This window comes from Crinia signifera, chromosome 1, assembly GCF_055691185.1.
Source record: "Crinia signifera chromosome 1, ASM5569118v1, whole genome shotgun sequence".
Classification (NCBI taxonomy): Eukaryota; Metazoa; Chordata; class Amphibia; order Anura; family Myobatrachidae; genus Crinia; species Crinia signifera.
This window is the reverse complement of record NC_139217.1, coordinates 229,363,016-229,389,142: the sequence shown is the minus strand read 5'-3', so window position 1 is coordinate 229,389,142 and position 26,127 is coordinate 229,363,016. Positions and strand designations below refer to the sequence as shown.

Sequence of the window (26,127 nt, the reverse complement as noted above, 5' to 3'; positions counted from 1 at the left end):
CGAGCCTCATTACATGCCCGCGTGTCCTAAATATAGTCTTGTTACTGAATAATTTATCTCTTAACTCAATATGATCAAAGCTTGTCAAAGTTGGAATTCATCTACGCACACCTTAAGAACATCATGGTCGCCACTTGAGTTTGCATATCCACGTAAAGAGAAGATGCAATTGTTAATATGGTAGTTATCATGCAACACATAGATTAAGATTAAAATGCATCCAAAACCTATTAATATGTTTGGTGTTAAAATGATCAGCTTATTGCTAGCTATCATTTGGTAGTTGCTGGGAAACCATACCACATACTGTAGCATTCACATAATATAACCATTAACATATATTGGCAATACTGTACTTATTTTCACCAATGGGAGATGTTTGTGACCAAAGCACCTGTTGCCAGTCTTTTACACAAGGATACATAGACCAGCCAGAGGTGTGATTTGTAAACAAAAGCCCCCCCCCCCCCCCCCCCAACTAGCACAGAAGAGTACCATGTGTACCATGGATTCCTGAATGGAAAATGTATAAGTATTATTTTATTATTATTATTTTATTTATAAAGGCGCCACAAGTGTTTTGCAGCGCCGTACAAAGGAACAGTACAGGGAGACAAAACTTGGCATAACATTGAATAAATAACAAAAATAGAGTACAAATAAAGAGCGCCACAGTTCAATACACATTACAGCTTAAATATAAGTAGTGAGCACTCAATCAACATACTATAAGAGGCTTGAGGCCAATGATGGAGATAAGTATGCAGACGAAGATGGTCACTGAGTGTTCGTGTATAGGAGAGCTGTGAATGAAATGTGAAGAGAAGAGGGCTTTGACAACAGGAGGGAAGAGGGCCCTGCTCTGAGGAGCTTACAATCTAGTAGGAAGGGGAGACTGACAGATTACAAGAGGTGCAAGCAAGTGGGTGGTGGCTAGATAGCAGGATATAAACAGGCAAGGGGTCGGATAACCAGCTAGTTCATGCAGTGGAAGGGTACGCTTTGATGAATAGGTGAGTTTTCAGTGCCCGTTTTGAAGCTTTGCAAGGTCGGGGAGAGTCTAATGGAGCGCGCGAGTGCGTTCCACTGAAGTATTATGATTGTGTATTAGACTATAGGATATGGCATATGGATAGGGATAGGAGCATTGTGCAGTAACAGAGTTTTAATACTAGTATGGTTAGAGATAAACTATCTGGATTAATGGAGTTTTTCCTTTTTTTTTTATGTTAGCTTAGTATGTGCAAATGTCTGTAATAGATGATGGTAATTAGAGTTAACTGAATTGTAGCTGTTATTATTGTGAACTGGGCATTGTTCAGTCTTTGTGTGCATTCATATACATATTAGAATGTAGTGAGTTTTTACATTATGGTACAATAGCAAGCTAGGATCTCAGGAAGGTGCAGGTAACCTTGTACAGTGTAGCTTTGTTGTTTGGCTTGCTTGTTTTAGAATCCATAGTGTAAGTATACAGATGTACTGCCCCTCATTCAGGCAGGGGCTGGAGAAACTATCGCCAGCCTCCAGCTCTCAACAGGGGGCACGCGCGCACGAGACGCTCACGCGCCTTGTGGCAACGGAGCTCCCCCCGGGTTCCGCCGCCCCATTCCGACGCTTCCCCCCCCCCACCTCCCCGCACCCCCCCCCCCAACCCTGTCCGTCTCCCGAAAGTGGGGAAGGGCAGGGCCCGGTGCCCAGCCGCTGAGAGACTGGGACACGCGTGTGTGTGAGACGCACGCACGCCCCAGTTTAATGGAGTCCCTATCGGCCGGCGCTCGCCAGAGGGGGCGTTCTGACGGGCACCAGGCAAGGACAAGGGACACTCCATCTGTATGATAGCCAAGGTTTAGAATCATTCTAACATGGCTGCCAGCCATGTGATATATATTGTTATAGCAAAGCTGTGATTGTATGATGATGCCAGTTATAGGTAAATTATAATTACAGGTGGCTGGTTCCACGGCGGCAGTTGATTGGCCAGTGAATATCTTTTAAGGGATTTGGCCTAGCTCAGCCCCGCCAGTGATATTGCCTGGTTCAGTTAGTAACTAGGTTCTCCGTTGGCCTTTTCTGGTATCTGTCCAGTTCTGTTTTTTGTCGGTCTGCTCCAGTGTTTTCTCAGCCTTCCTCATTCCACCTGTAGCTGCTGGAGGTCCCCTGGTTCCGGTGTTCCAGCGTGTGGTCACGTCAGTGCTCCATTGGAGCCTGGTTCTGTTTTTCTTTTATTGTATTCTGGCGAGCTGCCAATTACCTTTTTGTTATTCCCGGTCAATTGGGATTATATTTGCTCAGTCCTCCCTGGCATGGCGAAGAGTGGTATCCTCCTTGGTTTTGTTTTATGGTACCGGTTAATTGTACTCTGGATAACTGTTTTGTTTAGCGGTATTTCCTTCATAGGTTTTTCTGGAGGTACCCTTGTTCTAGGTCGCCTCCAGGGGCGACTCGGTTGGACTCTGGGTACCCTTGTTCTAGGTCGCCTTCCCAGTCCTTGGCCTGGTGCCGTTAGGCAGGTTGTTTTCCCAGGCAGGTCCCTTTAGTTAGCTCTCCTTTTGACTGTACCCTTTGAGGATCACTGATACCTTGTCTCCACATAAGGCCTGGTTGCACATAAAGCTTCACTCGCCCCTTCAAACGTGGCGACTACAGGTGAAGTCTAGCATCACAGGTATGAGTCACCCTTCAGAGGGGGGTCAACAGCGACCAGGTGGGGTGCGCCGTGGCCATTCCAAACAGCTATCCCGGCTACGGGTTCATTCCCGAGACCAGAACATCCTCCATGTGCCTAAAACTGTATAGCCTCCAGGGTCAAATACCTTGGAGGAGTTTGTCAAACCTTTCTTCCTCCAGAGGAGGTAACTACTGTTTGTGAAGAATAGGGTAAAGGTAGTATTGCCCCAAAGTGGGATGTTAGATACAAAGGGTTCCTCTTTATGGTTTATGGTTAACAGAAATCCAAGCTAACAAATACCCCAGAAAAGTATCATGTATCAGAGGGGAAATGTCTTTCAATTTCATGTGCAATAGATGCACCTAGGGAGAAAGTATAAGGCAGTGCTCTGTCAACTTAAATATCAATAAAATTATTTTTTACACTCAGCCAATCAGCAATACAATGAAACATAATGGATAAGAAATATATGGCAAAATCAGCCACTACAATACCACACGGCTGGCATATGACTATGAGACTATAAATTTAGGGTTTTTAGCATTCCATAAAAATCTATTCATAGCTGTCTGTATAGACTGTAAATCTGTTTTGGATAAACAAATGTGTAATTTCTGCATAATATAAAACAGTTTGGGAAAAATGACATGCTGGATAATGGCTATGCCTCCTAACAAAGATATTGGAAGAAGTTTCCATCCATCTAAAAGGGACATCATTTTTGCTACTGTGGGAGAAAAGTTTAACAAATCTAGGGGCAGATGTATGAAGCCTGGTGAAGAGATAAAGTGGAGATCATGTAGAAGGTGATAATGCACCAGCCACTCAACTCCTAACTTCCATTTTTCAAACAAAGCTGATTGGCTGGCGCATTATCACCTTCTACTTTATTTCCACTTTATCTCTTTACCAGGCTTAATACATCTGCCCCATAATTTGGGCAAATCCTTTGATATTTGTATGCCTAGATATTTGATAGAAGTTGATGCAAAGTAGGGATGGCCATCGGCACATCCCCCATCGATGGTTGCCATTGATGGCTTCTAGTGCAGGAACCATCGATGGCTATAAATCATTCTATCTCACACCATCGATGGTTCCTGCCATCGCTTAGCCGCGCATGCGCAGAGCAACGGGAAGGGTCGCTGCGGGCAGCCTGCTCGGCCGGGATCCGGGCGCATACGCAGAAGAAACTTTAGTCATCAATCCAGTTCAAGTTTATTTTGCGCATGCGCGCACCTTCCGGCGGGGCGATGCCGCTGGACGCAATGCCGCTGTGCACGCAGTGTGCATGCGCCCACAACTTTTACCATCGGAAGCCATCCATCGATGGCATAAAACTATTCAACCATCCACTATCGATTCCAAAAACATTGAGCACTAGGTCCCAACCATCGATGTTTTGGGAACATCGATAGTCGATGGCCATCCCTAATGCAAAGCGAAATGTTAGGGAGGAAAGATAAGCAATCTTGAGCATTATCGTAGTATAACATTTTTGATTTAGATAAATTAATGAGAAAGCCCGCTCTAGAGCCAAATGACTTTATTCAATCAAGGATAGCTGGCATAGATCTATGAGGATCAAATAGGAACAGCAGCATATCATCAGCAAAGAGCCAGAGCTTTAGCTCAATGTCTTTAATTTTAATGCCTGAAAATATGGGGGAAGGGCTTTAGCTAAAGGTTTCAGGGCTAATTGCAAAAAAGGAGGGGTGAGAGCAGGAATCCCTGCCATGTGCCTTTTTAAATCGTAAATGAAGGAGAGAGAAGGCTATTGCACGAAACTTATCATATAAACATTTGAGAACAAATTATGGCGGGTAAAAGTAATTCTAACTGTTCTGCTAGAATTTTTTGTGATCAATTTATAATCAAAATTCAGGAGTGAAATTGGGCGCCATGATCCAGGGATTGAAAAATCCCCCCTGGATAAGGTAATACATTGAGAATGGATGTGTTAAATTGTAGGGGTATGGGCCCTTATTCTGATTGAGTCGGATGGCTCCGTGTGCGGTCGGATGGCCAATGTTTGGTATTTGCGCATGCGCAGAGGCGTATCTGCACATCTGCAAACCCCTCGCACGTCCAAACACAGAGTGAGGTCTGCAGAGAAAACGATCGTACGGAACCATCCAAGCAGGGGGTGGAGAGAAGCGTGAAGGGCTGTTTGGGCTCATTACCATATGCGTACACCCCACGTTTCATGGGTGTTCCCATGAAAACGCTTGGCGTATATGTATGATAATGCGGCTGTGACGCAAGTGTGCGGGGCGGACAACTGACATAGCCTGATGTCAGCTGCTCGCCCATATCCCTGCTTTGGTGCTGCCTGACCGCTCAGTCCATCATTCGATGGTTGGTGACCATCGGAGGATGGGGGAGGTTCCCACAGATGGAGGAGGTGTTCACATGAAACATCCACCGTATGCTCGGCGTCTTACCACATTTGGACGGTGTGAGCGATAAATACAGTAGGCGGGGCTAAGAACACTTGGTTCTTGTCCGAAAGATGCATCCGTCCAAATCAACTAGAATAAGGGATTCGGACGGATGCGTCTTTCGGACAGGAGGAGGTGTAGGAGGAGGTGCAGCGCTGTGTTGAATGGGTTTGGAGCTGCAACACAGCCCTTAAAAGGTGAGTAGCGGAGCTCTAGCATCTGCATGCTTCTCCATGCAACCCAGAATCGGAAGTCCATTAAACGCTCGAATATTCGAGATAAGCTGCAGACTGGTAGTGCCAAATAATTTTTTTTTCCTACAATACCTTCAAAACCATATTTACTGTTTTACACATGCCTCAATAAAACTCTCCTTTCTGCCTCCTGTGCAAAAATACATTGCAAACTACTATTTACACAATGCTTATATCACCCCTTCATTACATTGTTTGATGGGTATATCTTCTAATTATTTTAAATGTCAGACACCGGAGGCAGATCCTTACCATTGTAGGTGATGCCCATAGGTCAATTTGATGGGCATCTCTTTTAGAGACCCCCCCCCCCCCACCTCCCCCGAAGTTGCAGGCAACAGGAAAGAAAACAATTCTCTCCAAATGGGTCTCTGCAGACACTTTCACTTTAACTTTGTTCATGCCACAGATTTTTTACTTATTCCATATTAATTGGTTGGAGACTTCAGAAAAGTTCATATATATGTACCCTACCTTTCCCTGTAAAAGAGACATGTTCAGAGGCAGCTGCAGCGCCTACCAACTAGTGCAGGGGATCACACAGCACATACAGTAAATTGCCAGTGCTGGCCAGGAATCAGCATAAGTTATTAGAGTGTCAAGAATGCCCATGGCCAATAGGAGTACAGGGGGTGGGCTTAACACAACACTAGTGTATGCTGATTCACGGGCGCCATGCCTCACCCGATTCAAAAAGAGCTGGCAGTCCCCGGGTGCTCGATCCACCACATACTGTATATTACATTCATGTTACCATGCATGTACATATGTGCTGTGTGATCTCCCTCCTGCATTGCTTGGTAGGCGCTGCAGCCACCTTCTGGACATGTTTCAGTGTTTACCTAACAGTACAACTTAATGCTTTCCTTGGGCCGTCCTACATTCTCACTTACAGTATTTGCTCTTCACCCCTTTCAATGTATCCTCTTCTTTTAGATCGTATATGCTCCTGCATGATTTCTTCAGTTGCATGCGACTCTCTCCCTCTCACATGATTGTTTATATTGTCACATGCATTGGCAGGAAGCTGATCTTTACAGTCACTCCAATATTAAATATATCTGTTGCATGTAATCTTGTCACAATTGGTTCTTACACAAAGTAGTCTGTTGCAACATTAGATAGCTAAATAATATATACAGTAGAGAGCATCACATATTAATTTTGACCAGCTATTTGCTTAACCATTAAAAAAAAATTCAATGTGTTCACTAGTGATACAGTATGGATATTGTTTTCCTAAATACAAGGGGTGGGTTACAGACTTCACACTGTTTTTGTGTGATGGTTCACACGCACACAGACAGTATGACCCGCACCAAGTGTGATGGTGTCTGCTGTAAAGGGTACTGTATCTATTCAGAAGGTCAGAGGTAACCATGTCGACATTCATAATGGTGACATCGCAGTACCAACAGCGATAGACATTTTATGTTGACGTGTTTATAATGTTGACTTCTGAACTGTCACCATGTGAAATGTATGTATACATAGTATGCGTATTGTTAGAGTTAGGTTTAGGCTGCAGGAGAAAGTTTATGTTAGGCTAAGGAGGGAAAAATTTTAGGATTAGGTATAAGGGGGAGGGTTAGAGGTAGAGGATAGGCATAAGGGTATTAATACTCACTGGAATGCCCACATCGCTAGACCATGACCTGTTTATGGACTGTTCATCATGTTGGCATATCATCCATATAGACATGATGAATGTCGATAACAGTCAAGCAATCATTCCCAAACCCCTTTTGCTTATATCACACTGGTAGTGATTAGACTGATTTGTTTAATTCACATTAATAATCCTTTCAAACTTTTATGTTACAAACATGCATCATTAACTATAATAACCACAGCTGGAAAGCAACAAACTGCTGATACTACTTACATATTCAGCTGTATCATCCATTTCCCACTGAAGCAAGCAAAGGAAGAAAAAAGGATATAAAATGTAAGAGCAGGAAAGCGTAGAGGTCAGAAATCGACAGCAGTGGATAAAAAGTAGTAACATTTCTAACAATAATGCAAAACGAGTAGTAGTGAAATACATAGACCCGTCCTCTGTGTCACCCTTAACTGTCAACTTTTTGTCCTGTTTGTAAAGAGTGCTTAGGGGACAGCCAACCATTGAGGGGGCTTGGAGCTGTGTATTTTTGTCATTGGTCCCTACCACCTCACAGCATATCTCTGTGAAGAGGGACCGTGGCCACGATGATACAGATCTCTGAGTATCACATCATTGGAGAATGTGAGAAGGTGACAAACTGTTCGGGAGTCCCGCCCCCTTCAATTTTCCATAAGACTAGGCATGTATGGAGTCATATAAATTTCCAAATATTCAGAAGCTAGACCTGTTCAACAAGTCATTTGTTGGGTTATTTAATAGGTGCAACCTAGCACATTAATCTACTAGTGACGCCTTGGAAGATATACAGATGCATCCGCAAACATCTAGCGTCAATATGCCATGTGGCACCAGAAGTCTGGTTTTAGTGAGCCACCTGGTCTTGTGTAACATAGTTTTTGTTGTGCACTGTTTTTGTGATCTTATTCACCCAAATTTGCAATTCAATATGACAAAACAGATAAGAAGCATAGCAGTGTGACTAAGACACAAATGTAGGCAGAAAATATACATAACAGATCTGAGTGGTATGAATATGGCAAAAGTATATAAAATCACATCTTTATCTAATTATTAGTATTATTGCCAAATATTTATATAGCACACATTCTGCTTTACAGAGAATATTTGGCAATTCCCACCAGTCCTTGCTTCAGTGGAGTTTACAATCTATATTTCCTAACACATGAACACATACTTTCGAACTTTGGTGAAGAGGGATGCTTGCATGCTCAAAATGTTGGGGTTGTTGCAGTTTTTGACGCTGTGGGGGCAAGGCCAGTGCTGTCTGAGCTGCTGGCCATGCCCCCAGCCTCTCTGTCTGCCTGAATAGATGCTGTGCTAATGCACACAGTGTCTATTCCCGCTGCTCTGCTGAGCAGAGAAGCTACAAGCAAGGGAGACTCCCAACTGCACCCCCATCACAGGACACTGCCTGCAATGAGTGGGATGCGGGACCATCGGAAAGAAACGGTACAGTTCCCCAAAAATTTAGTCATTTGGGAGGTACAGATGTAGCCAAACTTATCTGTCTTACCTATGGCGGTTGGCCCGACAAATGAGTTGTGTCACAGCGAAGCATTGCGCAACATGGCTAGTGTGGAATATGGCATTGCCAGGGATGTATAATGCTTAAGTTCATTCACTGGATGTAGTTTTTGAAAATCACCAATGCGCATGCGTGAGGTCTCCAATGAAACACAGTACAGTAGCATAATCCAAGAACTACTCTACCATTTTGTAAATACAATATGCTAAGTAGCCGCAATGTTGTAGAGTAATTATGCTATGTAGATGCTCATTCAGCCAAAGGGACTTGGTGGGGAAATGTATGCTGAGTTAGCTCTGTACCCCAGGCGCTGCGCATGGCATGCTGTGGGCTTAACCACAAAGCCATTAGGGATACTGTACTGTAAGCCTGTCATCTCTTCACACCTGATGCAGGAACCTGGAAACCTTATGTAAGTATGTGACGATGGCGATCAGGGCTACGCTTGGGGTTTCTCACAATGTACGCAAAATTATTTAATTTAAAAAAGTGTATTTAATGTAAATGCTGGTGAGTGGTGGTGTGCTCCATCAACGCCAATAGTCTCGGCCCAACACCATGTATTTATGCTATGTAGATGCTCATTCAGCCCCAGGGACTCAGTAAGGAAATCTATGCCGAGCTTAGCCCTTTCTTACGGAGCTAAGCTAGGCATACATTTCCCCACAGAGTCTCTGGGGCTGAATGAACGTCTACATAGCAGAATTACTTTACAACACAGTGGTGGGCCGAGACTATCGGCCACAAGGGAGCCAACCCTTATGGAGCTACAAGAAGCTCTGCATACTATACACAGGTAAAATCAAAGCAAAGCCAGACAGAATTAGCAATAGCAATTTACAGATCCATCTGCGGCACTGTACTGTAGTTTTCATTATTTAAGCAATCACCACCCAGCTGCAAAGCAGTGTCATTACATGCTTTTGCCATAATACACCTTAGTGTGCAATAACGAGACATTTCTTATGGGTGACAATGAAGCCAGGATGACGATAGATGAGGGTGGCTACATCTGTATGTTTACTTACACACATTCACGCTACGGTTAATTTGCAGGGAGCCAATTATCCTACCAGTATATTTTCAGATCTAATAAATTGTTCAGAAAGATATATATATGTATATATATATATATATATATATATATATATATATATATATATACACATATATTATATATATATATATACACACACACACACACACACAATCAAAATGACCTCTGTTGTGCGCTAATCCTAATTGATAACTGGCTGCAACTCCGATAGGACTCTCCTGTTAGTGAGAGCTAAGACAAACAGGAAAAAGATGTGTGTGTGTGTGTGTGTGGGGGGGGGGGGGGGGTGTATCGGAGTGCGCTCAATCTAGTATCACCCAACCAATCTGTTCAATTATATTAACATGATATAATCATCAGGTTTTTATATACTGAAGTTATCTTGTCCGTTCGGTTAAGCAAATAGTTTCTTTATTTTTTTATTTTTTTAAATCAATCACTGATCATTTGAATAATTAGACCTCTATTACTCAGATCTTGATATGAATGAAGTCTTAATTTGATCAGAGAAATAACCACAGTATAATGTGATATCCTTATACCTGTAATTTTAGTGTACAGTCAAAGGTCCCCCATATGCTCTATATCGTACATAAAGTACTTTGAAGGCCAAGGCTACAACAGCTGGCATTGGCACCCTTCCTACCTGCCCGAGTGTTTTTAACTAGTATTAGTCTCTTACATTCACTGACTGCATAGTGAAAGGCATAATGATGTTAAGCCCCACAAATGTATGCAACATGTGAATTTTAGGGATGAGTTTGGGGCACATGGCCCCCCTGAGATGGTGCGACTGGGCTGCTTTGTGGTGGCATGTCATATCACTTAATTTATTACCTTTTTAGCATATATATATATATATATATATATATATATATACATACACACATATACACAGTATATATAGATACAGTTTCCATGACGGGGACGGGCAGATTGTGCACGAAACATGTCGAAGGACTTGTACCAGCAATAAAATTGCTTTTTTTCACTTGCTTAATCCGTGATTGACACCTTCCTGCCTACACTCTATACAAAAGGACGAGTTCCTAATAGGGAGGCACCGGGTAAAGAATTATTGGATTGACGCTGGGGGAGTGCCGGTTATTGTGGACTGATATATATATATATGTGAAGAGTTGGATATAGAGAGCGCTAGATGATAGCCACCATCTTACCGTGAAGATTCACAGTGGATACAGAATATTTTTTTACAAAATTTTTCTACCATATCAAAAATATTTCTGAAGGCAGCCAGGCGATCCATACATACATCGGATTTAATCCGAAACATATGCCGGATTAAACTTCCAGAGTTTCACTGCAATCTTGAGACTCTTGAGTGCTGTTTCTTGATGTATAATTTTTTTTTTTAATTACCGTATTTTTCAGACCAAGGCACACTTTTTCTCCCCAAAAAAGTGGGGGGAAAATTGTGATCGTTTTATGGAGCGAAGAAGTGGGTGAGCCAGCACAGATGGAGCCTGCCGGGTCTGCTGTCTGCTGCCTGGCATCTCCAACTCACCCAAAGAGTGTGTGGCATTTCTCAGGCCCCAAAGTGGAACGTGAGTGGCGGAGGCAGAGCAGGCACAGCAGGGCAGGGTTAGAGTCAGGCGGCCGCACATCACTGTCCCGCATCTCCCAAAATGGCGGCGGTCGCAGCAAGAGCCCAGTCGGGTGAATCTCCGTGGGGTGTAGAGTGACCCCGTGTCATCCCGGTGCAGGCACCACAGCAGCGGCACAGGAGTCTCACAGCGCCACACTACCTCCGCTCCCAAGATGTCGCCGGAAGGCCAGGAGGCGGGTGATTCTGACTAAATGATTCTCTCCATCAGGGTACCTCCAGGAGCCCCGGCGGGTCAACGGGGGTGTGGCCGCAAGGCTCTCTGGTCCCGTGGCAGAAGTAATGGGAGCGGGTCCCTGCGCTGTATGTGATATCAGTGGCAGGGTCCCTGCAGCACTCTCTCCATTAAGTTGTATTCTGTAGAACACATACTGTACCTCCCAACTTGTGAAAGATGCAATTAAGGACCCTATGCGCCACCAAAATGTGGGGGTGTGGCCTGACACAAGGGGGAGGCATGGCCTATGCTTTTGGTGCTCCCACGAGGCCATGCCCCCATTTTCCCCACTGTGAGGTCATGGCCAGAAGCCCTCTGTCTCCAGGAATAGATGATGTGTGCATGTGCACAGCGTCCATTCACCGATGCGCTGCGCTGGGCAGGGGGCACTACCAGTCACCACTCAAGCTGGACACTGCCGGCCACAGGCAGGACCGCCCAAAAATGGGACAGTCCTGTGAAAATTGGGACAGTTGGGAGGTATGAGAACAGGCCTAGCCAAACTGTGGTTCCCAGCTTTTGTGAAGACCCAGCATGCCTTGCCACCGTTTTTTTATTAGAGAATGTTAAAACTGTGGCAGGCATGCTAGAATGTATAGGTAACAGATAACTAAAATCTGATTTGCTATTATGGCCAACACCTCCACTTTTCCTTTGAAATCTCCTGACTAAATGATCTTGTAGGTAATTCCAAATCACATGACACCTTTTTACTTCATGTAATATCATGTGTTAATAACTCAGGCTCCAATCCTCCAGTATGACTATCACATAAAAAAAAAAAGAAATACACTGTAATGTACCAGGTCCAATACATTTATTTAATATGTACAAAAAAACCCTACTGAATACTACTCTCATCTTTCTCACCTGAGCATCTGTCAGCATAATATCTCTTATAAGGGGGAGCCCTTTTGCCTCTCCATTTTCCATTTTAACAAAATGAACTTGGTAACCACGAATTTGTCCATGTTGACGGTTTTGGACAGGCGAACGCCAAAACACTTTAATGGCAGTAGAGTTTAGTACTTCCACCTCCACTTTTCGTGGTGGAGCACTGGGCACTGAGGAGAGACATAAACAATAAAGATAGTTTATGTCTATTAGTATTAGGTTTCATTTTTTTCTTTGCAAGAAATCTCTGTGAGAAAACCAAATAACTGGGCTATTTCAGCCACATAACAGTAAATCTAGCTGCTGAAACTATGTATGGATTTTAACAATGTTTTTTAAATTAAGCAGGATCATTTGGTAATCATACACTTCAGAGAATGATGTAATAAACCTTTAAAAGCGAACAAGTGGAAGAGTTTTGCATAGCAACCAATTTGATTCTAGTATATTTTTAATACATTATGTAAAATGCTATGTAGAATGATTGGTTGCCATGGGCAACTTCTCCACTTGTCTGATAAATATCCAACATTTTACTTTATTTATTAGAAACGAAGGTTCATTTTATTATAGAAATTAACAAATAATCAAATAATTTAACTACACCTAAAACTACAATAACAGTATTAAAATAGTATTAAATTACCATCTTCATCAGTGCGTATAACAACGGGCGAGCTCTCAGGGCCGGGTCCAACTGCAGTATGCGCCACAACAGTAACACGGTACTCAGTCCACTTTTCTAGAGCTTCTAAAAGTATCTCTGTAGTCTGGGATGGAATGTCCTTCAATTCTTTCGTAACTGAATCCTCAGAGTCCAAAGCACCATAGCGTACGCTGTATCCAGCAAGAATGCCATTATGGCTCTCTGCGGGGGGTGGCTGCCAACTTACCAGTATTGTGGTGGACTTTGTGCTGACACACTTTACGTCTTGAGGGGGGGCAGACGGTTCTATGAGAGGACAGTTAAGGGCAGGAGGGATAGGACAAGTAGAGAAACAAAAGATGGGAAAGATAAAAAAAAACTAAAGAAAAACCAAAAAATCCTCCAAAAAAAATCAAAGAAAAACAAACCAAATGAAAAGATAGATGTATAACTAAAAAAGGTCAAAATGGAACATAAGTAAGGGCAGATTATGGACTGTAGGAAATAATCTGAGTACATGGTAAATTGTCTATTGGGCCCAGCTAAATATTACATGACGGATATGTTATTATATGTATTTGAAATATAATTGGTTACCGTCTTTTATTTAAATTTACAGTGTTGTTGTAAGAGAATGAATTTCTAAACTATGGTTCCACACATTTCTGGCTACAAGTTATAATATGTGCATGTGTTTCAAAAATGGTTGTCAATATCACTACACAATGACATTACAAGTGCTTAATAGCCAATAAATAAATAAATAAATAAATAAGATAATTAATACTGTATTAGTAAAGTTTTCAGCTATAGGACCGTTAATCCAAAGCCAAGATGGAGCCAGATTTTGAACTGTGCAAAAACCTACTAGCATAACTGAAAGTGAGCAATTATTTACAATAATTATCTTATGACTATAGTCTTTTCATATTCACCAGTATTCCTTAACAATGTATTAAACTAGGGATGAACCACTATCTGTTGCACTAAAGCTTAAGACATTGATTCTGTGCATCTCATATTCAAAACAGAGGAATGATAAAATAAGAGTAAAATGAATGTGAAGAACTCTAAGTAAAAATAAATAAATAACCTACTACCGGTGTTTCTATTTAGGTTCCATTTCATCACCTACCTTCACATCATGAATATTTAAATAAGACTTTCTGGAAATATTTCAGAGCAGTTAAGAGATCAGACCATCTTCTGTGGTTGGTGCAATTTAAGAAATCAATAAAGCATAATTCCTCTTTTAAATATATTAGATACCAAATCAAAGTGATATTTTTAGATATGCTACTGAGATAAGAGTTACCTCTTAATTCTTATTTTTAAAAAGTCTCAAGTAGCCCAAAACAACAGTCACAATACAGAGTGGGTGCTAGGTAAACAATGTACAATTATTACTACTTCAGCCCAAACATAAGGTTCCGTATAAGAACATAAATTTAGTCTAATAATTATTCTGAATCAAATCCACTGGAAGTTGTCTGGCCTCTTACAAATCCTTGAATCAGTGTACAGACGCACAAAGATTATTTAAACAAAACACATGACATTTTAAGAGATGGACCTGAACCAGGGGTAACATGAGCATTTTTGCTCAGAGTTTAAAAATTCATGCAAACCTGTATTTACAATGTCAGTTCAAGACACAGGAGAACTCGAAAAATCCACCAATAATTCCTGATCTTTCAGAAGGCCTGACAGGGCAGACTGAGTTTGTGGTTCTGGAGCTTTACTCTTTACTCACCTCCTCTGCTTTTCAGCAAGCTGGCTGGTGTCCATGCTCCAAGAAAGAGCATATTACGAATTTAACTCTTGAAGTACCATGGGCTGTGTGTTTTTTTTTTTATTCTAAGGTGAACAATTTGGAATTATGTGTATTTTTGCTGAAATCTTGCCCCAGCAAATCAGTCTGTTGACATTTGACTTTATGCTCCTGGTACTTAAAGTGTTAAAATATGGCTTCTTCAGAAATAAATAAATATACTTTACCTTTAGTTTAATGGATTTTACTTTAAACTTTAATGCTGCTAGGGCATATGACCTAGCAAACATATTTGAAGTGAGGCACAAGGACAAAGAGGAGTTTCCTGAAAGCACAGAGTGCACAAGAAGCAAAGGCATGTAAGGGAAAGCGTGATAGGGTTACAGTAAAAATGGCATGCATGCAAAGCACTGGTGCGGAAAGAAGGACAACTAAGACACAATGGATTGTGTGGTTTTTTCTTCACTACAAAAGTTGGTTGCCAAACACAGATGTGAAAGGTGATGATATTAACAAATAAAATTAAACAGAGATGCAATGGAGTCTGTACCAAGCTACACCAGCATTTTCCAGTCAAGAGAGGTCACGTGTCAAAGGTACAGGATCCGGCTGTCATCCAAAAAGGATTTTCCAAACCATGATACCTTGGAAAGCTTAAAACTAATTTATAATAATTATTTATGATATTCACAATGGTTTTACAAATGGACTGCAATGCCTAAAGTGCTTTTTTGTGCTTTTTTGTGCCAAGTTATATTTGTTTAGGAATCTGAAGTTAATTGTGAATACTGTACATATTGTTATTTTACAGTCATTTGTATAATTAATGCCCAACTTTAACAATTCCCTAAACCTACAAATTGTGTTACAATACTGAGATATTTGAAGTATAGTGCTCTAAATTCTTAAAAAAGAGATCTAACCCACAATAAAAAATAAAGTTTGAGATAATCCTCAGATTACAGTTATTGTTTTACTGCTTAATACTAAAACAGCAATCTGGGTGATTTATTGAGATGAAAAGAAGACAGGACACACATAGACCAGCTGCCACAGCCACTCATGCAGTGAAAAACAACTCATATAAAGGCAAAGATCTGTGAATAGGTCAGGTTTATTGCCATTAAGGGAAATCTGACCCCATGATAACAGCAAGATTCCAATCCATTAAACTAAAATTATCACCGAATATTTACACACTCAGGATACCAATAATTAAGTAAACAGATTTGTCATATATGTTGGCATCATACTGGCAGGCTAAGAAAATATTAAACTCTGAGCCAGTAAATAGTATAGGGAAGTGATAAGTTTTGAGATCCAATAAAGCTAGAAGATCAAATAGCTGGCTGTTAAATTTTGCTAAAAGGAAGGAATATTTCAACTCAACATAAAATGGTGCTGGTCACTGAGTTAGAAGATGAACATCAACAAATCATACATTACGTTGATGCATAGGCTAAAAAAAAAAATATTATAATTTGGCACTCAATGTTTACTTAAAAGGGACATATTGGAGAAAATTATTTTGGCAACAAGAGCAACTTACTGCTCACCTATATGATCAAGGAATGCCAAGTTAAATTACATTCAAAACATAAAAAATACCCTAACATGTACATGGTATGTACATGAAATGAATATACTAGCTTTCAGTTTCTTACAGTAGCTTTATTTCATTTGTTTTTCAATTCCTAAAGAGGGTGCGTGACCTGCAAAACTATAGATTTGGCTTATTCTGATTATAGCTTAAGATTCTGTGCCTTTATGTAACCACAGTTGCATATCCAACGTGATAGCACAATCTACATTTCAATCTATAAAGGTTTTCATTTCTGTTGCCTGTGTCCAATGCAAGTATAATTTAACTTAAAAAAAAACTGATCAAAAACAACAACAACAAAAAATGCCCAGTATGAATTTTCAAAAACAGAGTTTGGATTTTAAACACTCTGTAACAATACCTAAATATTGGGGCTCAAAAACCCTTAAAATATAATCCCAACCAAATGTTTAAGTAAACTGGATGTTTAAATAATTAATCAGATTGTTAATATTAGTATTTGTATTTTTCAAAGTATTATCATATTCCTAAAGACATTTATATACAACAACCTTATAATACTAAATGCATCTTTCTTATGTTGTTGCATATTAATTTTGTATCATTTTTTTAAAAAGGCAACCCTTTTAATATGAACTATTCTATCATCTATAAGTTGAATATGTGAGAGTTATGTTTTTAAACTGCAATGTCAACAATGGTAATAGGGCTGTGGAATGTGATGAAAGCTACAGTATGCTGTTTTTATATTTTTTGCATAATGATATGTTCTCAAGCAATTAAATGACATATATATATATATATATATATATATATATACTGTATATATATATATACATACACACATATATATATATATAACATTGTTTAAATTATTTGCAAAAGGTAATAAGATTAACTCTAAAAATCAACTATATTTTATCTTTACATATAGATGTATTACAGTGTAATACAGTATATTTAGATCTTTATGTAATAAAGTGTATTTAGATATTTGCATTTCTACGCATATATATTTGTATTTAAAGCATCTCTGAACATAGCTAAAGATAAAATGTTAAATAAACTATATATTTAATCGCCAAGACTGTATTTAAATAGAGTGATAATTCTATAGATCTGAATTTCAGTGCAACTATCTTGTTACTGCAATACACTGTAAAGCTAATTTTGTAGCTATATAATGTCCAGTGTCTATAGAACACTCAATTAAAACTGAAATATCATATAAAAAGGTAAAATGGGTAAAGACAATAAAAGACAGATGATTACTACTGAGATAGCCCAAATCTGCTTTATAAATTAGTAATATGTGGTAGTGTAACCATTTTATCCCGGGCCACAGACTTGAGTGCCACTACATGTATCTATTTGTTTTAATAGGAATCATTAAATGAAAGTGAATTAGGGGGTGTAAGTGGGAGGACAAATCACAATTGCAATCTTATGACTCTGGCTTTTCAATAGCTTTCCTTTTCCTACATCTTGGTTTTGGCTGGGATATAAGAGGAGCTCAAGAAAGAGAGATACAGTAGGCACTTCCTGGATGGTCATGTTGCTTTACACTTCTTTGACATAATTAATGACAGAATGAGTTACATTTGTGTGTTGGTGTGTGTTTAACATAGACTTATCTCAACTAGATATCCTTTAATGATAATGCATGTATAGGGAAGAAAGGATTCTAGAGAAAAGTTTTACATGTCTGACGCATGCAGTATTTCTCAATCAAAATAAACAAACAAACAAAAAGAAACCAGACATATGCCATAAAACACTCAACTAAATGGAACTTTCAATTAATTTAAATGTAGTGTGCTAATGTGTGTGTGTGTATAGGTGTCTGTTGTGTGTTTAAACGGGTGTTAGCTGTTAGACTATACAGAGAACTGTAGCATCTAAGCTAATCCTACACGCAGAAAGTCTCCTCATTTCCTAAGACACTGACAAGACAAGGACACTTACTAGACTGCATGGTTCGCTCTTTAACATCTGTAGTCCAAGCACCCTGGCCTTGCGTAGAACGGGCAGCAAGTCGGAATATATATTCTGTGTTGGGTTTCAAGCCTTCGACTGAATATGATGTTGCAGGATCAAAGGTTTTTCTGATCTGCAATAAAAACAGATACAGGGTTACTTTTAGTTTAAACTTACTTAACACTTACTTAAATAGGAGGTAAAAAAGTTTTGTACACTACAAAATGTATCTATACAAAAAAAAAACACTGAAATCTGATTTGCTTTTACATTTATTCAATGCGTTATATAACAAATATATAACCTAAAACCTTAAGATTTGTTAAAACTTCCACTTCCGTGTACATGCACGGAGCAGCCTGAAATAGGCTGCTCCGCTACAGGACCCACACACCCACTTTTTACAGCGCTCATCAACCTCCCTAACCAGCTGCCTGCCTAACCTGTGCCCCCCTCACCCTGCATGGACAAGTTCCTGGTTAAGATGGGGCCCCAAAACCCGCAGCAGCAGAGAGGAGACAAGCAGTGCGCTGAAAACAACATGACGCTGGTGGCAGACTCAGCCCCGCTCAACCCTGCAACCAAGAAGCCTGATCACCAGGTATCACAGTTTAACCATAGCCCGGACTCCCCATCACCTACAGTGATATAGTGGATGCTATTACTGCCACTTTGTCCTCCATGCTTTCTAAAGCAGTAGCTGATATCACCCAACAGCCGCAGCACCTCACTGTCAGGGTGTCCGATAATTAAAACAAAATATGTGCTGTCTGCCATGATATGCACAATGTCCTTAGTGACATTATTAAACTTCCAACTCTGGAACAAGTTTGATGATTTGGAGAATCGCACAAGAAAAACATCAGAGTAGTGCAGTGGTTCCCAAACTGTGTGCTGTGGCTCCCTGGGGTGCCTCGGTACACTTGCAGGGGTGTCACAGGTTGGTGGTCCAGGACCAATTCAAATTATATATGATCAATTATTTATGGACAAAACCAGTGCTAGGGGCTGCCAATCATAAAATGTGTGCAAACATGAGCAAGTCCTGCCCTTAAACACATACAGGTAACTTAACCTAAGAAGCACATATAAACACAATCTACTTCATTGTATACATTTTTGGGGGCCTAGGGGTGCCGTGGAAAAATGTTGATACTCTTAGGTGCCGTGATTCTAAAAAGATTGGGAACCCCTGGAGTAGTGGGTCTCCCTGAATCTATAAAAGGGCCAGCCCTGTCTTCCTTTGTCACAGACTCCCTGCCTGCATTATTGGGTATAAAGGATGAATGCAAAGACATAGTGATAGAGAGAGAACACCGAGTGGGCCCCCCTCCCAGACCCAATGACACATGCCTCAGAGCGGTTTTGTTTTGCTGTATGATACAAAACTTACTGTGGAAAGGGAACATGATCCGATTGTTCCAATATTATTGGGTGGAACTTTCTAGAATTCAGAAATCTTTCTCCCTTATCTGCTCCAAATTAGTGGCAGAAAAGAAACATTCACCGACGACTCTCACTATGATTTTTCTACACCGGAAGATGCCCCAACCTATCTTAAAGATGCTCAATTTTCCTCTCAGGCTGACATCTCAGATCCAAAGAACTGATTTCCCCCTCCCTTCGGTTTTTCTCTGTTTAGATTTAGCTAAGTGATGGGTCTCCTCGTGCCTCAGAAACATTCGGCTCCTTTTATGTTGGTGGTTCCACTCGCCAGCTAAGCATCACAAAGTAATGTTTTACATTCAGAAACAGTCCATCAATGTCTTATGTTTACAGGAAACACACCTAATTCCCCCTGAGATTCCAAAACTGCAGTTATATAATTGGAGGGTGATTGCTTCGGCCCCTTAAAATAGCAAGGCAAGAGTCATATTGAAATCAGTCCCCTTAGAAAAAATTTCAACCCAAGCGGATACAGAAGGCCGCTTATAGTATCCCTGACAATCTAGAATAACCCTTTTCTTTAAAAATATAGTTAAACTCTTGATCTCACATGCAGCCACCCCCATGATCCTGGGTGGTGACTTTAGCCTGACCTGCAATTCCACCCAACGAGAATATACAGGTTTATCAGCAGCCCATCATACACTGTCAAGAATTGACTTTATAATCATGTCCACATGCCTCTTCCCGAATATCATGGATGCAGAGATCCAACCCATCGTTTTGACTTATCATGCATTGATTCATATCAAATTGAGAGATTTATGCATGTATATGTATATTTGGTTCTGTGTATAATTACAGCACCTGTTACACTTTTTGGGTGCACGGAGGCACTATGTGTGTTCTTTAGCACTATACTGTGTTTGCATTTTTTACACAGTATTTAAGTTAATTTACTACGGCCGGATATGCGTCTGGTTTAAATATATTCTGTATTAAACTTATCAGTTTTTAGTAAGAATTCTTTTAACAAAGAATGATCTATAATAGGCTCCAGTTGGAATCCTGGTTGCAGGTGTGTTTGACACCTGTATTCATTACCTGTATGCTTTACTATAGTAGGTGTGTAGCAGCGAATCTGTGCCCTGATTGGTGGATCAGTGTGTTAAGTTTGGAGAGCCGTCAGTCACAAGCCACGTCCTCTGATGAAGTTGCATTACGAAACGTGTTAGGGCGGGGCTTGTGACAGCATCTCTCACCTTGTCCAGCTCCCCCACCACATCTGTTCCTGCGTGGTTGTCCCGACACGCTGCTTGCTTGCTTCAGCGGGAGATCGTGGTTTCCAGCAGTGCCCCGGATCAGCGGTAGGAGGTTGCCTGGCATTTTCTGTTTGAAACTTGTGGTACCCAGCCCACAGCAGATTTACTTATGCTACGAGTACACTGTTGCCTCATCTGGATGTATTTTATACTACCTTTTTATTAAAATCTTGTGTGATACACTATGGAGCGCCCCTCCTGTTCTTTATTTTAACATATGCTCTATATATGTTCAAAATGTTTATTCCAACATTTTCTTTAAAAATATAGTTAAAATCTTGATCTCACATGCAGCAACCCCCATGATCCTGGGTGGTGACTTTAGCCTGACCTCCAATCCCACCCAACGAGAATATACATGCTTATCAGCAGCCCATCATACACTGTCAAGAATTGACTTTATAATCATGTCCACATGCCTCTTCCCGAATATCATTGATGCAGAGATCCAACCCATCGTTTTGACTGCATGGATTCATATCAAATTGAGAGATTCAAAAGAGATTTCGTAATACAAAGTGTGGTGCTTCCCTGCCCATTTACCCCCCCCTCCCCTTTTCTGTAATGTCTAGAGACAGCTTGGTCAGAATTCTATGCCAATAATAGAGACATTAGCAACAACCCCCCCCCCCCCCTGCCATTTATTGGATGGCAGCCAAGTCAGTCCTTAGAGGCATCATTATGAGCTATGAATCTTGCCTGAGAAAAAGAACTCCCAGTCCATGACTGATAAACTACAGTTTATTTCAGATTATCAATATCATAAATTTGGTAACCAGACCAGTACACTGCTCTGAAACATATTGCGTTCCACCTCCTATGATGATTAACCCCTCACTCCGACTCGATGATACATTTCTAATGCCCATATCTCTGAGATCATGTCCAAATTTTACACATCACCTTATTCTGAACCCAGCCCAGACAACCCCCCCCCCGCCCCCCATCTGAACGTTCAACTGAAAGAAGTCCCTCTCCACTCGATCTTACACAGGGCCTCTGGTCCACACCTCAATATGCCCAACCGTCGGCAGAATTTATAATCCATCTAACGTCTCCCATCTCCCTTGACAAAGTCCTTAATGCAATTAAACGCTAAAACCAGCCAAAGCCCCAGATTGGTTATCGTGTGATTTTTATTGTATGTTCCCGGACACATTTGGCACGATTCTAGTTTCTCAGTTCTCAGTTTTCAATTCCATCTTATTCAATAACTCCCTCCCCTCACACTTTAACTCTGCCATATAAAATTCCTCCCAAAAACAGGCAGAGATCTCTCTAAACCAGGATCATATCAGCCCATTTCCCTCCTTAATTCTGAGAACAAAATTCTCACCAAAATCTTAGCCAACTTCACTTCATACATACAGACCAGACAGGTTTTCCGCAGCGCTTTACAGAGAATATTTGAGCATTCACATCAGTCCCTGCCCCAGTGGAGCTTACAATGTACATTCTAGGGTTACTTTTGTTTCGAGCCAATTAACCTACCAGTATATTTTTGGATTGTGGGAGGAAACCAGAGTACCCGGAGGAAACAATGTACATTCTAGGGTTACTTTTGTTTCGAGCCAATTAACCTACCAGTATATTTTTGGATTGTGGGAGGAAACCAGAGTACCCGGAGGAAACCCACGCAAGTACGGGGAGAATATACAAACTCCGCACAGTTAGAGTAATGGTGGGAATTGAACCCATGACCTCAGCGCTGTGAGACAGTAATGCTAACCATTACAGCATCCGAATACATTGTTTCGGCTGTTTATGCAGTATCTGAGTTCCTGGATATATATATAGATATATACATAAACAGAGACGGTGTGCCGGCACTCAGCTCCAACAAATAACTCCTTAGGGCCCCGTGCCCTCGGTAGAGACCCAGGTTGAGTCCAATAATACCTTCGATATGACCGCGGCACTGGGGACTTCAAATACAAACGAAACAGGAAGCTGGTTCTCCGTTGACGTTTTAGCCTTTAATCATAGGCTTTTCTCAAATGATGTAAAGCTGTTTTGAGAAAAGCCTATGATTAAAGGCTGAAACGTCAACGGAGAACCAGCTTCCTGTTTCGTTTGTATTTGAAGTCCCCAGTGCCGCGGTAATATCGAAGATATATATATATATATCTATATATATATATCTATATATATATATATATATATAGATATATATATATATATATATATATATAGTGCTTTATGTCTTTCTGATTGTGCTTTTTTTTCATTATGTGCCATTTTGTTTATGTGCATTATTGATCTTACTGTTTTATTGAAATGCGGCTCCATATGCTGCTAATGCATGTCCCCCCAGCCGAGGAGATTAGTGACAACGCTAGGGGTTGCCATGGCTCTGACCCGCTGCTTTGTTCGCTGAAGTCATTCACTGGTGCCAAATCAGCTGTTGGCGTCTCCAGCGTTTTCCAGCGTGGTGTACGATAGGTGTTGTGATCCCCTTCATAAGGTGAGCTGATGGTAATGCATGTCTTTAACTCCTTACGGCGCTATATGTTACCCCACAATGCTGAGGTAATAAAAGAAGTTATTTTCCAATACCTGCAGTGCCATGCCTGGATCTCTCTGCCTTCGGAATGTTATCTTTTTAAGCTGGAAGGATGGGGCAGCATGGAGAGTGTAATGATTGGCACTGAGGTCATGGGTTTCGACTCCCACCATGGCCTTAACTGTGTGGATTTTGTATATTCTCCCAGTGCTTGTGTGGGTTTCCTCTGGGTACTTCGGTTTCCTGAATGTGTGTGAGCGTACATGTGTTAGGGAATATAGATTGTAATCTCCACATGAGCAGGGACAAATATTATTTGTAAAGCCCTGCGGAATTTGTGTATGCTATATAAATAACTGTTAATAAACTGTTAACAAATGAATAAATGTATTGGTGACGTCTCGAAAAAAATTACTTGATTGGGTCGAAACCTCGACTATAATGAATGGCACTGGTGATTAAATAATTCTTATTCAAGCTCAACAATGTGCAGTAAGATGTCAAAGGCTGTTTGTGTGTGTTAATGAGTGAGTGTGTGTGTGTGTGTGTGTATTTCATAGCTTTACCGGGTTGGGATCATTGGGTAGAAAGCAAGTTGGTCAACAAGCATTAGGTCGAAACCACTAGGTCTACATGTATTAAGGTCGACAGGGTAATTAGGTCGACACAAGCGTTATGTCGACAAGGGGAAGGTCGACAGTCAAAAGGTCGACGTGTGGTTTTTCAAATTTTTGTCCCGAATTATCAACACAGTCGACATGGACACTGAAACGTAGCACCACTTTCCCTCGCATGGCTCGCTACGCTCGGCACATTATTTTATTCTCCCACCACACCCTAGTGGATGGTAGGGCATGAAATACCGCCTGCCGGCACATGTCAACTCAAGAAAAAAAATAAACTAATGACCCTGGCAACCTAACCCATGTCAACCTTCCAGTCATGTTGACCCAATGCTTGTACACCTAGTGACCGTATCCCGCTTTACCCATAGCCGTAACTAGGTACAGTATCTGCCAGCAGTGCCTTGCTCAGAGCGCAACTGCACTGTGGGTGCACAGCTCGCACTCACCCAATCTGTAGAGCGTTTTTTCGTGTTTTGTGCATATGCAATCCGCAATCACAGTAGAAACACTGCACTAAGGGTAAAGCATGCGCCCTGGGTGGGTTGCTATGCACATGCGTGATTGCAAATTGTGGACCCCCTCAGTCTGTTCATCTTTAAAAATGTGTCTCAATCTACTGACTATAGGGAAACTATTATGCTTTGATCGTTTTGTATCATCCAAAATGGCCACCTTCATATGGCACACCATTTCAATCTCTGTACCTATTGCAAAGAGCATTTGGAGTTCGGTAATAGAAAAACCGAGTCCAGGGTCCCTGCAGTTAATGATGTCATGACAGTTCGGGACAATATACAGTAGGACAAGTACAGGGTAGATAAACATAGTGGCAGAGCAGCAGACAACAATAAAATTGGTATCAGACTGGCACGAAACCTAAACATTTGTTGCGGAGATGCATTCATTGTCTGCAGTATCTGCATTCATAATTTGTGCATATTTGGACGCCACTGGTCACACCACGGAAACTTACACCAGACCTATGCTATGAGTATGGCCTTTAATGTGCAGGATTCAGCATCTTTGTACGCATCAATATTCCTCAACACGCCAATTCTCTATAACCACACAGAAACATACAACATATATCTAATAATCTAATAAACTTCAGAAAATTTAATGCAGAAAAATGCAAAGACTAAAAACACTGCTTCACTGTCCAACACAGCCAATGCTGTAATGAATAGGCACGTAATGTACACTGTACCATAGTGGTGTTTGTTAAATAAAAATTCATCATTTTTAAAACAAACACTTTAAAAGTAGAACTTGTACCAAATATTCCTACTGTGTGGGCTATCACCACATGCTATAAAAACAGAGGTGCCAGCAACAGCAGCAATACGGTCCGCATGCAGTAGACAATGAGACCTCACACATTGCAGCTGGCTCCATGCTAAGCCACAAATCGGGATACCCTCGCTTCAGCCTTTGGGGGTATTTGAATGTGTCAGGACACACGCGTCACCAGAGGTGGATTCAGGGGGGGGCACCAAGGCACGTGCCCCCTATGTTGTTTAGGTAATGGCAGTGGCAGCTGAGAGCCATAGGTGTGCCCCCTGTGGGAGCCGTGGGTGTGTGCGTCTTTAGCAGGAGACGTGGGTTTGCCTCTTGCGGGAGCAGAGAGCCAGGATCAGAGATCCGGGAGGTCTTGTGCGGCCTAGGATGCAGCTGTGTAACCCACACACACCAGGAGCTGCTTGGAGTTTGGCCCTTAACAACATCTTCTTCCCTCTCCCTCATGAGCAGCGCACAGCACACTTACACCCACATTACCTCTCTCCCTCCTATCTCTTTCACTCTCTGCTGCTTCCTCCCCATCTGTCAGTTCCCCCTGTCCAGCTCTCCCTCCATTTCTGTCTCCTCCCTATCTCTTTCTTTGTGTCTTTCCCCCTCTCCCTCATTCTCACTTCCTCTTCACCCTGTCCACCTCTTCCTCCCCTCTCTCTCCCTCCCTCCCTCCCCATTTTCTTTATCCATCCCACACCTCTCTCCCCCTCTCTT

General features: G+C 41.3%; 1 protein-coding gene across 1 annotated transcript in view; it reads right to left on the bottom strand.

Annotated features, from left to right (window-relative positions):
- PTPRS (protein tyrosine phosphatase receptor type S) overlaps positions 1-26,127 on the bottom strand; it is a 366,190-nt gene that overhangs the window by 164,609 nt on the left and 175,454 nt on the right. Inside the window, exons 11-14 of the mRNA XM_083179390.1 lie at positions 18,275-18,419; positions 12,975-13,280; positions 12,305-12,498; positions 7,252-7,278 (exon numbers count right to left, since the gene is read on the bottom strand). Of these exons, the coding sequence (XP_083035516.1) occupies positions 7,252-7,278; positions 12,305-12,498; positions 12,975-13,280; positions 18,275-18,419 (672 nt within the window). The remainder of the gene's footprint in view (positions 1-7,251; positions 7,279-12,304; positions 12,499-12,974; positions 13,281-18,274; positions 18,420-26,127) is intronic.